The 15,449-nt window shown below is 37.1% G+C and overlaps 1 protein-coding gene across 1 annotated transcript; it reads left to right on the plus strand.

Annotated features, from left to right (window-relative positions):
* The first annotated feature begins 1,365 nt into the window (after positions 1–1,365).
* On the plus strand, positions 1,366–13,402 carry LOC127842409 (uncharacterized). Its single transcript, XM_052371897.1, has 7 exons — positions 1,366–1,463; positions 2,204–2,428; positions 3,504–3,759; positions 7,392–7,526; positions 8,192–8,846; positions 8,991–9,168; positions 10,379–13,402. The coding sequence occupies exons 1-7, from the start codon at positions 1,459–1,461 to the stop codon at positions 10,623–10,625; spliced, it is 1,701 nt and encodes a 566-aa protein (XP_052227857.1). The 5' UTR covers positions 1,366–1,458; the 3' UTR covers positions 10,626–13,402.
* Positions 13,403–15,449: the final 2,047 nt, after the last annotated feature.

A 15,449-nucleotide genomic window follows, 5' to 3' on the forward strand; every position in this document is an offset into this window, starting at 1 on the left:
ATTAGAGGATTCAGCTATGTATATTGTTGGAAGAGAAGATTCAGCTATGTCTATTGTTAGAACAGAGGATACAGCTGCGTCTATTGTAAGAACAGAGGATTCAGCTTTGTATGTTGTTAGAACAGAGGATTCAGCTATTTCTATTGCAAGAACAGAGGATTCAGCTATAACAATTGTTAGAACAGATGATTCAGCTATGTCTATTGTTAGAACAGAGGATTCAGCTATGTATGTTGTTAGAACAGAGGTTTCAGCTATGTCTATTGTTAGAACAGAGAATTCAGCTATGTATATTGTTATAACAGAGGATTCAGCTATGTCTATTGTTAGAACAGAGGATTCAGCTATGTCTATTGTTAGAACAGAGGATTCAGCTATGTCTTCTGTTAGAACAGAGGATTAAGCTATGTCTATTGTTAGAACAGAGGATTCAGCTATGTCTATTTTTAGAACAGATGACTCAGCTATGTTTATTGTTAGAACAGAGGATTCAGCTTTGTCTATTGTTAGAACAGAGGATTCAGCTATGTCTATTGTAAGAACGGAGGATTCAGCTATTTTTATTATTAGAACAGAGGATTCAGCTATGTCTATTGTTAGAACAGAGGATTCAGCTATGTCTATTTTTAGAACAGAGGATTCAGCTATGCCTATTGTTAGAACAGAGGATTCAGCTTTGTCTATTGTAAGAACAGAGGATTTTGCTTTGTCTATTGTAACAACAGAGGATTCAGCTATGTATATTGTTAGAACAGAGGATTCAGCTATGTATTTTGTTAAAACAGAGGATTCAGCTATGTCTATTGTAAGAACAGAAGATCAATCAAATGTATGTGATAATGTCATTGCGATAGGACTGTTAATTGATACTATCATTAGCGCCATCATGTAAGCCCCATCTTTTTTGGAAAAATGCAAAATTATCTACTACGTCGGCAAGAGAAAAATGGGTAAGTGCAGCATCTAATGTATGATGAGAATTGGGTAGAAATGTTTTCGTCACACAGGAAAAAATCAACGAAATGATTTTTAAAACTCCACCAGGCCACAACTTATAAAGTTTCTCACGTTTTTAAATGGGTTGAGAATGTATGTTTCTGAACATTTTGGATAATCTTCGCTGAATCGCATCCACGCGGTCTAGTCAGTATTTACCCTGTCCGATAACTAGTCCACAAAACCTTGAGTGACTTTCTAGCGGACATGGTCCTGCGCAACCCCAGAGGCTTGTCGTATAATGAATAAGACCCATTTTCGCATAACGCGTGTCATTTATGACGATCTGCAGTTTCTCTTTGGTTATAATCGCATATAACCACTTCAGTGATGGGGTTAGTGGAGCGTGCATTTTTTGTTACTTGATTCGTCAAAGTGTAAACACGACTAGGTTTTTAAGCTCATGTTTGGTTAAGTTTCTACCTATGGGTTGAGGATAGAAATAAAAAAACAACATCGGAAATGAGGTGGGTAATTTGTATCATTTTAATTAAATTTACCGGTTGAGGAGAAAGAGATACTGATCACCCGGTCTTAAAAATATTAAGTCGATTAACATTACGTTATTTGTTCACTCTGGATCAGCAGACGATTTATTCCATAAATCACTATTTTACGGAGGAGTCCGGAGATAGCCGATATATCACGATTGGTTACTTGTTATACATGTTCATAGGTTAGGAATGCAAATTAAACGTTTGTTTTGTTTGTTTAATAAACCACGTTCTTTTCACATGTCGAGTGTAACTGATGATAATAAAAACTTACCGTATATTAGTTGTACGACAAAAGCTACAGGTTCAAATTGTATGACTTTCTGACGTCAAAATTGTTTTATTGCAATAATATAAGAAGATAGATTATCTTCATTTTTTCAGGGGTAATACAATCATTACTTCTTATTCTTCTGTTTGCAATTATACAAGTGTGCTCTAGTTCGGAAAAAAGTAGTCAATATACCTACCTGTTTGTGTTAAACAATAAGAATTTAGAAAAATCGTGTAAGTTTCCATTTGGAAGCCGTTATCTGTGTTAATTTTATACATTGTATTATACATAGTATGCATCAGCTAACATGAAAAACTGTTAACACATATTTAACCAGGTTATAGGTGTATCTATAAAGTGGACAAATACCAAATCGCTTATACTGTTAACGGAGGCCAAGTTAATGTTCCGAAATATGTCTGGTTACATTTAATCACAGATTCCCCGCATTTTCCCTTCTTCCTGTACTTGTCTCCATCGCGTCAGCTCTCACCGGGTATGACGTGAACGACATCATCAGGGAACGCTGCTGTCCCGGTGACGACTGCTACCCCTCCCAGGAGCAGCTAGCGGCGCTTAACACGCAGATGGAAGGGCGGCTGCTACTTCCGGCCATGGACGAGTATCGGAACCAGTCACATATGTATAACACGCTCGAACAAAGGTAGACTTTATGGTTTAAAAAAGAACGAACGGCGGTGTATTCAGGCAAAGTCTACTCAATGTGATGCATTTATTGATCAGAAACCATTCACACTTACCATGTAATCGCTAAAGAACGCGTTCGTGTAGTTTAATTGTTATTGCATTATTTAAATTGTTAACATGAATTATCATAATTGGTTTATGTTTCGACTTTCCATCCCTTTACTCTCGTTTCGATATCCGCATAATTATAGCAGAAATAATTGTACGTGTAATAGTTGCGGTTGAATATGTGTTACGCCTGCTTTGTATCGCATAGGTTAATGCATTTATTTGTCAGAAACCATTCACACTTAACCCATTTATGCCTAGTGGACTCTCCCATCCTTCTAAATTGGATCAATTTATTTCCAAAATTAGGGATGTCTAGTATATTTATTTCTATATTGAGAATATTTCTTACAGAAATTCCTTGTAAGAAAACAGTGCAGACCCTGATGAGACGCCGCATCATGCGGCGTCTCATCTGGGTCTTCGCTGTTTGCCAAGGCCTTTTTTCTAGACGCTAGGCATAAATGGGTTTAAAGACGTAGTGGGACCGGTCTAGTGGTATGATGCTGGTCTAGGAACCGGACGGTCCCTGGTTCAAATCCCGCTCAGCACATGGACTTTTCCTGAGCAAAAAAATTAATCCCACCCTTTCCCCTCTCCACCCAGGAGTATAAATGGGTACCTGTGAGGGAAAAAAGCCAATGTGCCGCGGCTGCATACTGCGCCGAATTTAAAAGGACGACTTATAGAGGGGGTACATGTCAAAGTCGATTGAAGATGAGTCTAGTATCATAATCAGACTATAAACACATGCGTTTGCATTTATCATTACCATGAAAATGCTAAACAGACTTTCGTGTAGTTATTTTTAAAGTGTTATGTAATTTTATACATTTATCAACGTGATTTATGATAATAGTTCTTAATGTTCCGCCTTTCATCCCTTTGCCCTTTTTTTCGATATCCGCATTATTATAGCAGAAAATATTGTACCTGTAATAGTTGCGGTTGAATATATGTTACCCCTGCTTTGTAACGCATAGGTTTCCGAACCTAATAGCAATGGTCAAAAGCGCCAAGGACATCCAAGCGGTGGTCAAGTTTGCCCATGCGCACAACCTACATGTGACCGTGCGCAGTTCCGGTCACGACTACATGGGCAGATCCACGTGGGAGGGGAGTTTTCTGATTAATCTCTCCGAAATGAATGAAATGGAGATCGACCTCAACTCAAGTCGGTCTCAGTACGGGACGGTTAAAGTACAAACCGGTCTACAGTGGCAGGAAATATACCAAAAGGTGAGATATAGTTGAAGTTGAATTTGAAACAGTACCGGTACTCCTTTTGTTCAGTTTTCAAGACCGATTCTGAAATTGTTTATCGTCAAATTAAATATATATAAAGGATCTTGCATGCGTGGTCATTTTGTATTGCATTTATTAAACAAGTCATCTAAATCATTAATGAAGACAAAAACGAGGCTTGCCGAGTTTTTATCTTTATTATGATGACGAGTTTAATAAATTCAATAAACATGACCACGAATCTAAGATTCTATTTATAACATGACCAACAATTTTGTTTATGCTCTTTTCACCGTTTATTGACATTGAAAAAGAGTTTCACTGAAGAAATTCGCTGGAATGATGACGTCATTTCATCATAAAATGACGTCATTTCACAGTTGTATAACAAGTGTAATAACACCAGTGTAATAAATACGGAATATTACGCTAGTCAATTGTTCCAAGAGTTTGTATCACTCGAGTGGCTTGTGTGAGGCGGAGCCTCGTGTGTGATGCGAAATAGCACAGGCCACGAGAGTGATACAAACTCTTGGAACCATTGACTAGCGTAATATTCCTTTTATTATATACAACAACTAACGAAAACAGTTAACAATTGTATTGTTTACTTTAACAAAACTGACAAAACAATGACTAAAACGGTACGCCATAGTTTTTAAGACGCGTATAAATACAGTTTATGTAAATTAACGTGCAAACATTCGAACCAGAAAAACACAGGTTTCCGACACGCTTACCTTAATGCCATCGTTAATCAAATGTTTATAACAATTAAGTTGACAACTTTATTCCGATGTTTAAAACAAAAACGTAAAACGATATGCACTTGCACTTCTATTCTTCCATGTCTTTATCGAAACTTAGTTTAAACCACACTATTTTATTGTATTCCTATCGAAATCAACATTTAAGCATAATAAACACACACTCCAAAATACGTTTTGAATTCGTTCGATATTTTTTAACAAATAGTTTACTGTTAAAAAACACCACATCCGACAGGTCCTTAAATTGCAGAGAGTTTAGATAAAACTATTGTGTTTCGTCACAGAAATGACGTCACACGATGTACTACGTAATATATTTCGTAATATAAAATATTTATATTTTCGGTGCGCGGAATGTGACGTCATTAAATGGGTCGAAGTAGTCCGGCTGGTATGGTAATATGGTATTGGAAACAGCGAGTAGCGTTATACGGGTTTTTTTATTTCAACGATTGATACAACCTGTATTTTGTTAAATGCATTAAACAGGTATATACATTAAACAAAATTGAGCATAACGTTAGTTCACTTCTGAAGCGTAGGTCATGTTATAATTAAAATTCTAGATACTTAAAATAGTTTGAGTCATTTTGGGTAATCAATGCTGACTCATTTTATGGCGAAGTTTAAAGATCTAAAATTAAGTGGCAATTGTGTATTCATGTCAGCATTGTTAATAGTACGAAATGTCACGAGATTTATGTCTTCGTGATCTTTAAGAAATATAAATAGTACTTCAGTCACGTTCACATAGATTATCATTCCGTATAAGGCACTCTTATATGACACCGCAAAGCATGTTTATAAATACTTTTGACCTAGTATGTACTGATGTGTCGTTCTTTTTTTATGTTGAAATACCTTCATCATAGAAGATAATTTTCTCATGTCTCATTTCAAGTTTATTAAACACGGATAAAGTGTACTGTGCACTGAAACATTTCATCGCGTAGAACAATGCTTGTAAGACATAACTTCCTAGATGAATGCAAACATGCTTAAATTGAACGCCGAAAAAACAGAAGTCATCGTGTTCTCCTCAAAACACAATTCTCAACATGTGAGTGATGTTTTCATTATTGTAGGTGACACAAACATCAAACCATCCGACTGTGTCAGAAATTTAGGGGCCTGGTTTGATTCCCGATTGAGCATGGGTGCACATATAAACTCTATCAGTAAATCTTGTTACACACAGCTACGCCAAATTGGTCATATTAGACAATACATTATGTACACAAGATGCCACAAAATCACTTGTCAACTCACTGGTGACATCCAGGATGGACTATTGCAATGGGCTGTTATGTGTCCCGCAAAACAAACTAGATAAACTTCAGAAGGTTCAGAATTGTGCAGCTAGAGTTATCTCAAGGACTACTGTTTTTAAGGATCTACATTGGCTACCCATACAACACAGGGTAAAATATAAGATTACGACTCATACTTTCAAAGCACTCAACAACCAATCACCAATTTACATCAGAAACTTGCTTAGCATCTATAAACCAAGAAGATCACTTAGATCACAAAACAAATCAACTCATGTTATATTCTTTGTTAGCCGTTTTCATGTTTTACCAGTCAGAACATATTGTTTTCCCCTTAAGCTTTTAACATTCCACTGTTGAATTAATGTCATGCTCTGTTTAAGGGTCCGTTTTATCAATGGAATGTACATTTAATCAACTGATTTTTTAATTCAAGTACTTTTAGATGAATTCCTTAAACCGTGTTGTATGTTTTTACCTATTATGTTTATACATCTTGTTATATGGTTACGTTGTATTTTATACTGAATTACGTCATGTAATTTCATGTGAAGCGCTTTTGAACGCACAACTATGTGTGAAAAGAGCGCTATACAAATCAGGTATAATAATAATAATAATAAATAATAATAATAATAATAATAATTATTATTATTATTATTATTATTATAATAATATGTACATATAAACCTTTAATAAGATTGAATGTTGATGATTGTGAACATTTTATACTTAACCCTTCTACTTTCAAGATTTAAATAAATAAAGATTAAATCTCGACAGCTGTACCAGATTGTCTATTGACCCTTTCCCACTCAGAATCAAAGTGAAAATGGTTATGTGCAAACAGCATAAAATCAGAACAGCCTGTGAGTAACTTGAGTGACTTGATCTATAACTTGTCATAGGAGGTCTGGTTTAGATGACTTTAAATAACCAAGAAAATAGTCTCCTTCAAAATTACGTATTTAGTAGGTTCACTTGGTAGGGAAAATGCTTAAGGCATGTACATAACGAGATATTTGATTGGATAAAAAACACAACTGGGGTTTGGGGTTTAAGTAACCGTTTAACTGAAATGTGAGGAACGTTGAACTTTTATCCTCATTGGCTGGTTGAAGCATGTTCTTCTCCTCTTGGTGTTTTTGAAGGAGTGACCCCCAGTAGCTTTGGGTGCACTCTGTCGAGGCACAGAGCCCGGCACTGAATCTCACTCGAGGGATCCCAAAGACTCACCACCACATCGTTGATTGTGTAGTCATTGTGGAAATTACATGATGCTGTGGTTGGTTAAGAGAGGCCCAGCATCTCTGATTTTAACTCTCTAGGTTTTGGTCAGGTTACCCCTCCTTTAGCCTTTGTCGATCCAACGACGGACTGCAAGGCAGCAGCGGTTTTCTGTCGGGGTATCACCCCTTAGCCTTTGCCTCTCCCAATGCATCCACAAGGCAGTGGAGCTATTTGACCCATAGCTGTGAGGAACGTGACCTCTTATGAGAAGTTGCCGTATCATAACAGCTACACATAATTTAGCCAAACGTTAGAATTTGTCTAATGAGATTAAGAGTTTACTTATGTCTTACAGCTGAACGCGGTGAGTCGCGTGGTGGTGGGCGGAAGTGCCCACACGGTGACCCCTGGCGGTTACACCCTTGGAGGCGGTCACAGCCCCGTGTCTCGCTCTTTGGGGTACGCGGTAGACAATCTTCTCGAGGTTCAGGTAATGACCGCACTTGATTGAGACGCTGAACGTTTGTATGATCGATCTTTTTTTAAAATGAGGAAGCATATAAGTGGGAACATATTGTGGAAGATGTCATTCTTATGCGCAGACGCTTTATATACATACTCTGTATAATTACACAAATGTAATTTAGCCGAGATCTGATAAACCATGCTTAATGCTTTAGCGTCAAGTATCATTCAAGGTTAGGTTGTATAGTCCGCACAAATGCTCACCAGGGACGACACTTTCTATTTAGACTTGATTTTCGTTTAGAATAGTCTTCCTTTAAACGAAAAATTCATAAAATTGGAAAGTGTCGTCCGTGATTAGCCTGTATAAACTTAACAGGCTACTACGTGACGACACTTTATGCACATCGATTGAGCCCAGATTTCCCAGTGCTCAATGTAATTATAGACTGTATTGATATATTTATTTTGAATGTTTCATGTAACATTCACGAAGTATAAAAAACTTATACTATAACTATTTTTACGATAGGTCACGAGGGGCAGAATAATTGAATCGATCTCACCATTTAACCAAAGGTTACCTATGTTCAAATGTAACAATCATTTTCATTGGCTTATTTTCAAAGTTTAGCCTTAAGTTTGATTCTGCGTTAAGCATTATTCGCGGTACCTGTTTGTTCCTTGCAGATCGTTTTCGCCGACGGCTCGATCGCCACGTGCACGGAGTCCCGAACAGTCATTAAGACTTACGACGGAAACTTCCAGTACGTCGAGAACGGGGACCTGTTCTGGGCGCTACGGGGCGGTGGCCATTCATTCGGGGTGGTTGTCTACTTCCTGTTCCGTCTTCATCCGATGCCAAAAGGGATGGTAACCTTCGCGTCCACCATAGCTATTGACATTCCTGCTTTTGGCATCAATTATTTCAACGCGACCATGCTACTGCTTAGGGATCTTATTGTAACAATGCCTACTCAATGGGGTGGCTACTGGATGATCAACAACGGCCCGGGAACCTTTCCAGTTGGCGAAAGCGTCATTCAATATAGAGGGCTTCTTAGTCTGTACTTCAACAAGTTTGGCGCTTGGGATGGCACGGAAAAGGCAGTTTTCAAGTCATTCACCGACTGGGCTACGGCTGCGAACGTTCCGTTTACGTTTGCAAATAAATCCGACTTTTGGGACTTCGAGAAAGACGCTGCTGATCCTCCGATAACGCGCGCGTACCTGGCGAACAGTCTTCTGCAACCGGAACTATTGACGGAGGAGTTTGTGAGTTTTATGCACAGTGGCTTGTTTTTGACATCTGAGTACCTGGCGTGCACGGGAGCTACTCTTGGAGGTAAGCGTGATGAAACATTATTTTATTTTATTCCGAACAACGTACGGTTAAATACAGAAATACAGAGAATACTACAATAAAATCACACATCCGCTGCTATAATGTCCAATAAGTATGTAATAATAATTATGTGCATATATCCAGGAAAAACGACCAATGAGCCCTCAGGCGGCACCCCGCTACATCCGGGCTACCGCTCCACGATAACGAGTCTATCTTGCGGCATTGTCTTGAATGACGCGGACAAAGATCTCCTGGATCAGCCTAACAAGGACCAGGAGCGAATTGAGGGATTCTGGCCATTCGCAGAGGGTCTCCGAAAGTATGCAATTAGCCATGACTTTGCTAAGACTCGCCATACTAATTCCTCTAACATTCTGCCATGGGCTAAAGGTCCATAGCGTCTTAGATGTCCTGAAATGTACGTTGCATACGTTTACTTGTAATCCTGTTAATTTGTTAGTTATGTACTTGGTGAAACGTTCGAGCTCTTCTCTCAAATATCTTACTGAATTCGTTGTATTTTATCTTTTTTTCAATTTCGGGAACAGGTGGAGTCCTGGAATGGAGCAATTTACGACAAAACAGGAATTTTTACAGTAACAAATTACTACATGTATTAGAGCCGCGCTTTGTGAAAAGAGGGTTTAATGCATGTGCGTAAAGTGTCGTCCCAAATTTGCCTGTGTAGTCTGTACAGGAAAGTCAGGGACGACACTTTCCGCATCAACTTGATTATTGCTAAGAAGAGACTTTCTTCAAACGAATAATATCATGAAAGCGGTAAGTGTCGTCCCAAATGAGTCTGTGCGAACTACACGGGCTAATCTAGGATGACACTTTACGCACATGCATTGGACCTCCTTTACACAGAGCACGGCTCATTAGTGTTTTATTATAAACAGACATGAATCGTTGTGCCACACATTATCATTTAAATGATGGATTTTTAACATTTAAAAAAATAGCTTAATGGCAATGTTATGTTAAAGCAGTTATACGGGGGGGGGGGGGATGTTATTTGTCCGTGGGGCACTGAGGCATAGTTTCGCCCTAAAATCGCTTTAAAACCTTAGCATTCTTTTTTACTGCATGTCGTCTGCAGGCACGGTAGCGGGATACTTTTAAACTTCTGTGACATATTCTTTGTCGTCTGCTGGTACGTTAGCGTATTGGTTTGCCCATGTCTTTAACATACTAGTATCAATGTTTTCTGGTATGGTAGCGGGTTCTTGTTCACCTCTATTCTATGTCGTCTGCATTTACGGTAGATTTATTTTGTATACCCCTGTGGCATATTGTGTAGTCAGCAGATACGGTAACGGGATGTGCTTTACAACTCTGTTAAATATTCTGTGTTGCATGTAAGTACTGTAGAAGCATGTCTTGTCCACATCTGTTACATATTCAGCGTCGTCTGCAGGTACGGTCTCGGCATGTTTTACCAACCCTCTGAAATATTCAATGTCGTCTGCTTATTCGGTATCGGCATGGTGTGTGAACCTCTCTGAAATATTCATTCTCATCTGTAGGTACGGTCGCGGGATGTACGTGAACGAGGCGTGGAAAGACAACCCCTACTGGAGGGAGGACTTCTGGGGATCCAATTATGACCGTCTGCTCAGCGTCAAGCTCCGCTTCGACCCGAAGAACTTCTTTACGTGCCATCACTGCGTCGGCTCCGAGCATCTGCCGGGTCCTAAAGACGGAACATCGGTGGCAGCGCGAATGGCCGCTCCCTGGCTTCTTGTCGTGCTTGTCATGGGACTAATAAGGTGATGGATGTGCTATGTTATGATGTTATATGTTCACAGTAAAATATACCACATGCCTGTAAAGAAAATGGTATCATTGGTAAGAAATGACAGCGAGAAGCATTTTCATTTGTACAATAGAAGGGTTTGCGTGGGGATCATAAAAGAATAAAATTCCTTTGAAAATATTGAGAAAAATCACAAAATTCACACAACATGTTTAGAATTGCAGGGAATAAGCGGGAACTTCATCATAAGGGGTAAATCGGGAAAAACGAAAACTTTGGGAAAATATATAAAGCTCAGGGTTTCTTAATAGAGGGGGGGACTGTAACAATTTTTTGTTGTTGGGAATATAGGAATAATGTGTATACCGCAACGTTGTTTATTTAACCCTTTCCCACTCAGAGGCAAAGTGAAACTGGCTATGTGCAAACAGCATAAAACCAGATCAGCCTGCGAGTAGCTAGCAATCTGTTCAGGCTTAATGTTGTTTGACGCTCATCAGTATCTAAGGGTTGGAAATGAAGCTTTGAAAACTTGAGTCTAGTAAGAAAGGTCTTAAATTAAATTTAACTTTCAACTGGAATACAAATGGGTCAAAATACGTATCTAAGTGGTAAAGGGATAAGGTTTTATGAAGAAATTGAAGTATTTTCTTTCATTTAAAAGGATAATATGTATTTGTAAAATACATTATTTCATAAGCATGCTACTGGTCTATATCAACACAAAATGCGTTATTTTTGCTATAAAGGTAGGGCTTCGCTCTATAATGGTTGCCTCCAACTGCTGTGAGGGGATAAATTAACGTTTATTAATTTTAATAGTTCATCATAGTAAAGTAAGGATCTTTTTCTAAAATTCGAGTAAAATTCATATTTGGTATGCATGTGTATATGGAAAAGGCCTTTCCATGCGCTCACAAATTTTAACCCCTGTGACCTTGACCTTGAACTTAGGGTCCTCGTTTAAGTTTCGAAATCTGCGTTTAGGTTTCGAAAAAAGCTCATAACTTCTATGTCTCTTGAGATATAACCTTCATATTTGGTATGCATGTCTATATGGACAAGGCCTTTCCGTACGCACGAAAACGTTATCCCTGTGACCTTGACCTTGAACTTAGGGTCTGTGTTTAGGTTTCAAAATCTGCGTTTAGGTTTTGAAAAATGCTCATAACGTCTATGTCCCTTGAGATATTACCTTCATATTTGGTATGCATGTGTATATGGACAAGGCCTTTCCATACGCACACAAATTTTGACCCCTGTGACCTTGAACTTAGGGTCCGCGTTTAGGTTTCGAAATCTGCGTTTAGGTTTTGAAAAAAGCTCATAACATCTATCAAGCGTTTATAGGGGGCATAAGTCATCCTATGGTGACAGCTCTTGTTCATCAAGGAATACCACAAATACATTTTGATTGATATGCATGAATTTGTAGCACATAAAATCAACTATTCGTACCATGTGTTGTTTTTATCACTCTGCAATCCATAAGAAAACGTAGTAAGCATGTTACAGTATGAGTATTTAAATCATAATGGAATATAATGTACATTGTTTGCAGTTTTGTGTATTCTGTACACTAAATCAGATACATTAAATCTATGTTATGATTAATGATAATAGTGATATTCACTATAAAATATTCTTTAAATCATAATAAATACACTGTATTGCAAGGTTGCAAGGTATGTGTTCTAAAAATATCACTTAAACTGTTGTAGTTCATATTGACATCAAGATATGTAATGTGCATGTAAATGTATGTGTTTTTGTTATGTGTATATTATTTTTTAACGTTTAACAAACATTTTGTTGTGTTAAGTTAAGATATGGTGACGTGTTGCATTAAATATGTAGTGTTTATTTCTTTAATTTTGTCTTAGTCAAAAAGGAGGTTTTTGAACCCCTATGATGCAATGAGTGAATTATTTTTTCTATTTGCACTTATGCTAAGTTTGTTTATTTATTGACTATAAATACATTGTTGATAACACATCATGTATATGCAATTGACAATTTACTGTTTCCATAGCAAGTGTCAACTTAATTAATGTTTTCTCTTTAATTTGATCAATAGTTGAACAAAAAACAAAAAATATATATATGTCAGTAAAGATGCACAACACAAATTGTATTTTTAGCAGTTATTCTTTTTGTGTCATGCTGGAAGCTATACAAATTGTTCAATTTCTGAACACAGCATATTGCCAGAAAATTTCAATACCTTTTGAATAATATGAATATATTTACCATGTTCCATATCTGTCAAGAGCATATTTAGTTGATTTTGCTGTTATTTTTGTCTCAAATTCTTCAAAATTGTAATAAATATGAACAAAATACTTTTGTTTCCATGGCAACCATGAGATTTTAATGATTTATAATACTGCGATTAATTCTGTACTTTGTAATGAATAATGTTCATCCACATACGCGAACAATGGAGTTAGTATCAACACAAACTGATCAGCATAACTTGTAATGATACTCCTTGATTTGAAACGTCATTTCATACAAAACGGCGCTATTCACGTTTGTGGCATGATACACACAAATGGCATAACTTCGTCATTTTTAGGAATTCGATGCTCAAATTTCAGATTTTGATTATTAAGATGTAACACTTTCATAATATGTGCTTAACTGAAAGAGTCATTTTTTTACCAGAATAGTCAAAATCGCGTTCCCAGCCACATTTATGTTATATTATTATTATTATCATCATCGGTATTAGAACATGCCAATGAAACTGTTGAAAGTATTATTATGCTTTCAATAAACATATATACATTAATGTGTGGCTTTTGACTATATGAGATCATGTCGACTGGAGTATATTTGTTTACCAAGGGTTGGTGTGGTGTTGATAACATTTTATTTGCGGTAGAAGGTCTTAAACATCTCTACTTGATAGCAAAGTATGATGAGAAAAAATTAAGCACTCTTGCGATGATGACAATTGGTCTGCTATTGTCCCGGAAAAATCCAGAAGAATGTAAAAACGTCAAGGAATTCGACTTCGGAACTTATTTGGACACCTGATACGACTAGACTGCGATGTGTAAACGAGAGCGCCGATGGCGTTAAAAGCATAGGTGCAAGATACAGGGAAGAATGGCGTCACGTGGTATAATGTAGTTTGATATCGCCATCCGCGAATTCTCAAATCAATAATTTCAAACAATTACAGACTATTTAAATAGATAATCTTTCCATTTACATCAGTGTTTGAAACGCTTATGAAAAATAATTACCCAAGCCTTTCAAAATTTAAGCACGGACAGATCTGTATCGATTCTTTTCTCTATTCTTTTCACAAATGAAAATAGACGCTACCCTATTCGTCTGCGTCAAGAATTTGTCGTAAAACTTGTGGTAAGCGTTAGATGCAGACGTGCACAACAGATTGAGTTCTGAATACAGATTTCTGAATGCAGATTTTTATAGAAACTCCTCACAGCAGTTACTTCCCTTGCTTCGCCCGGTCAGTAACTTCTAGTATAAGGGAGGCCACTGCGTAGGAGATTGAGATTTATAGTGCAGATAGAATTGTTTTACGAACGAAATTTGTTTTAGGTTATAAGAAGATTTTTTGACATAAAACGGTCATAGAAAAATTCACTAAAAACGGTGTCAGCAATATTCTTGGAAGAAAACGTTAGAAAAACGTTTAAAAAAAAAATTGTAAGAATGACCATATACTAAATTAAATAGATATTTCGTCTGATTTTTGATCAGGTAAGGCTTCATAAAGGGCAACCGATGGATGTGGATTTTTGAAATGTGGTATATACCATAAGCATAGGTGCGTAAACGCACCTATGCTAAAAATTGATAATTGCTCAAGACCTGTGGTACATGAAATTTATCTTACTACGGTCAGAAATGTGATATGTGAAAAATAATGTCGTATGATGCGTTGTTACTGACTTTACAATTATACCTCATATAAACGAAAGTGTTTTTGAACGGTATATTCTGAAATGTTACTGCAAATAAAAATAGTAGTTATTTTGCGAGTAAACAAGAAAATACGTTTGCAATGTATATGCATTTCACGCTTTTTACTACCTTGGCGACTGTTGTGTGTTGTGCTTTTTTTTAAGTATTTTGTCTTTTCAGACTGTAAATATGTAAATTTACATATCACATACGCGTGTATAAAACGTTACATGCACATATTTCTATTATTTTGTATTAAAACGTTTTCCTTATTTCGGACTTTTATGATGTGTTATGCATACAAGAAATTTTCTTAAGGTGACTACATGTGAACCTCCGTTTGTTTGTAAGTACGTTCGTCTGTCCGTCAGTCAATCCTACGGCAAACTTAGTAGCGCGGTTTTTCAAAAAGTATTGACGTTGTATGCATATTAAAGGAAATGTGAGGAATATACACGAATCTTTTAGTTTGCCGCTCAAATTCCAGGGCGCTGTTGACAAAAAAGGACCATGTTGATACCTTTGAAAGTACATAAGAAATTATCATGCAACTCGGTATACGGATTGTGGTTTGCGTTTTACATATATCCGTCAGTCAAGCCCTTCCTTTGTCCATATGTCCATCTCTCTGTCTGTCTCTGTCTGTCTGCAAAACTAACATGACTTGAAGCACACTACTTTAAACTGTTGTCCTTTATTTCTTAATAATTACTGAAGACATGACATTATAAGCCGCGTCGTGCGAAAATAGAACGTTTGGCATATCCGAACAGTGAAGTTGCAGATAGGATTCTTCATCCGTATACGCTTATGAGACAACGACACCTTGCGTTGTAACAACTTCGCCTTTGTTACTTCATTATAATAACAACTCAACATTGTATAATGGTTTACGTTTT

Source organism: Dreissena polymorpha, chromosome 8 (genome assembly GCF_020536995.1).
Source record: "Dreissena polymorpha isolate Duluth1 chromosome 8, UMN_Dpol_1.0, whole genome shotgun sequence".
Lineage (NCBI taxonomy): Eukaryota > Metazoa > Mollusca > Bivalvia > Myida > Dreissenidae > Dreissena > Dreissena polymorpha.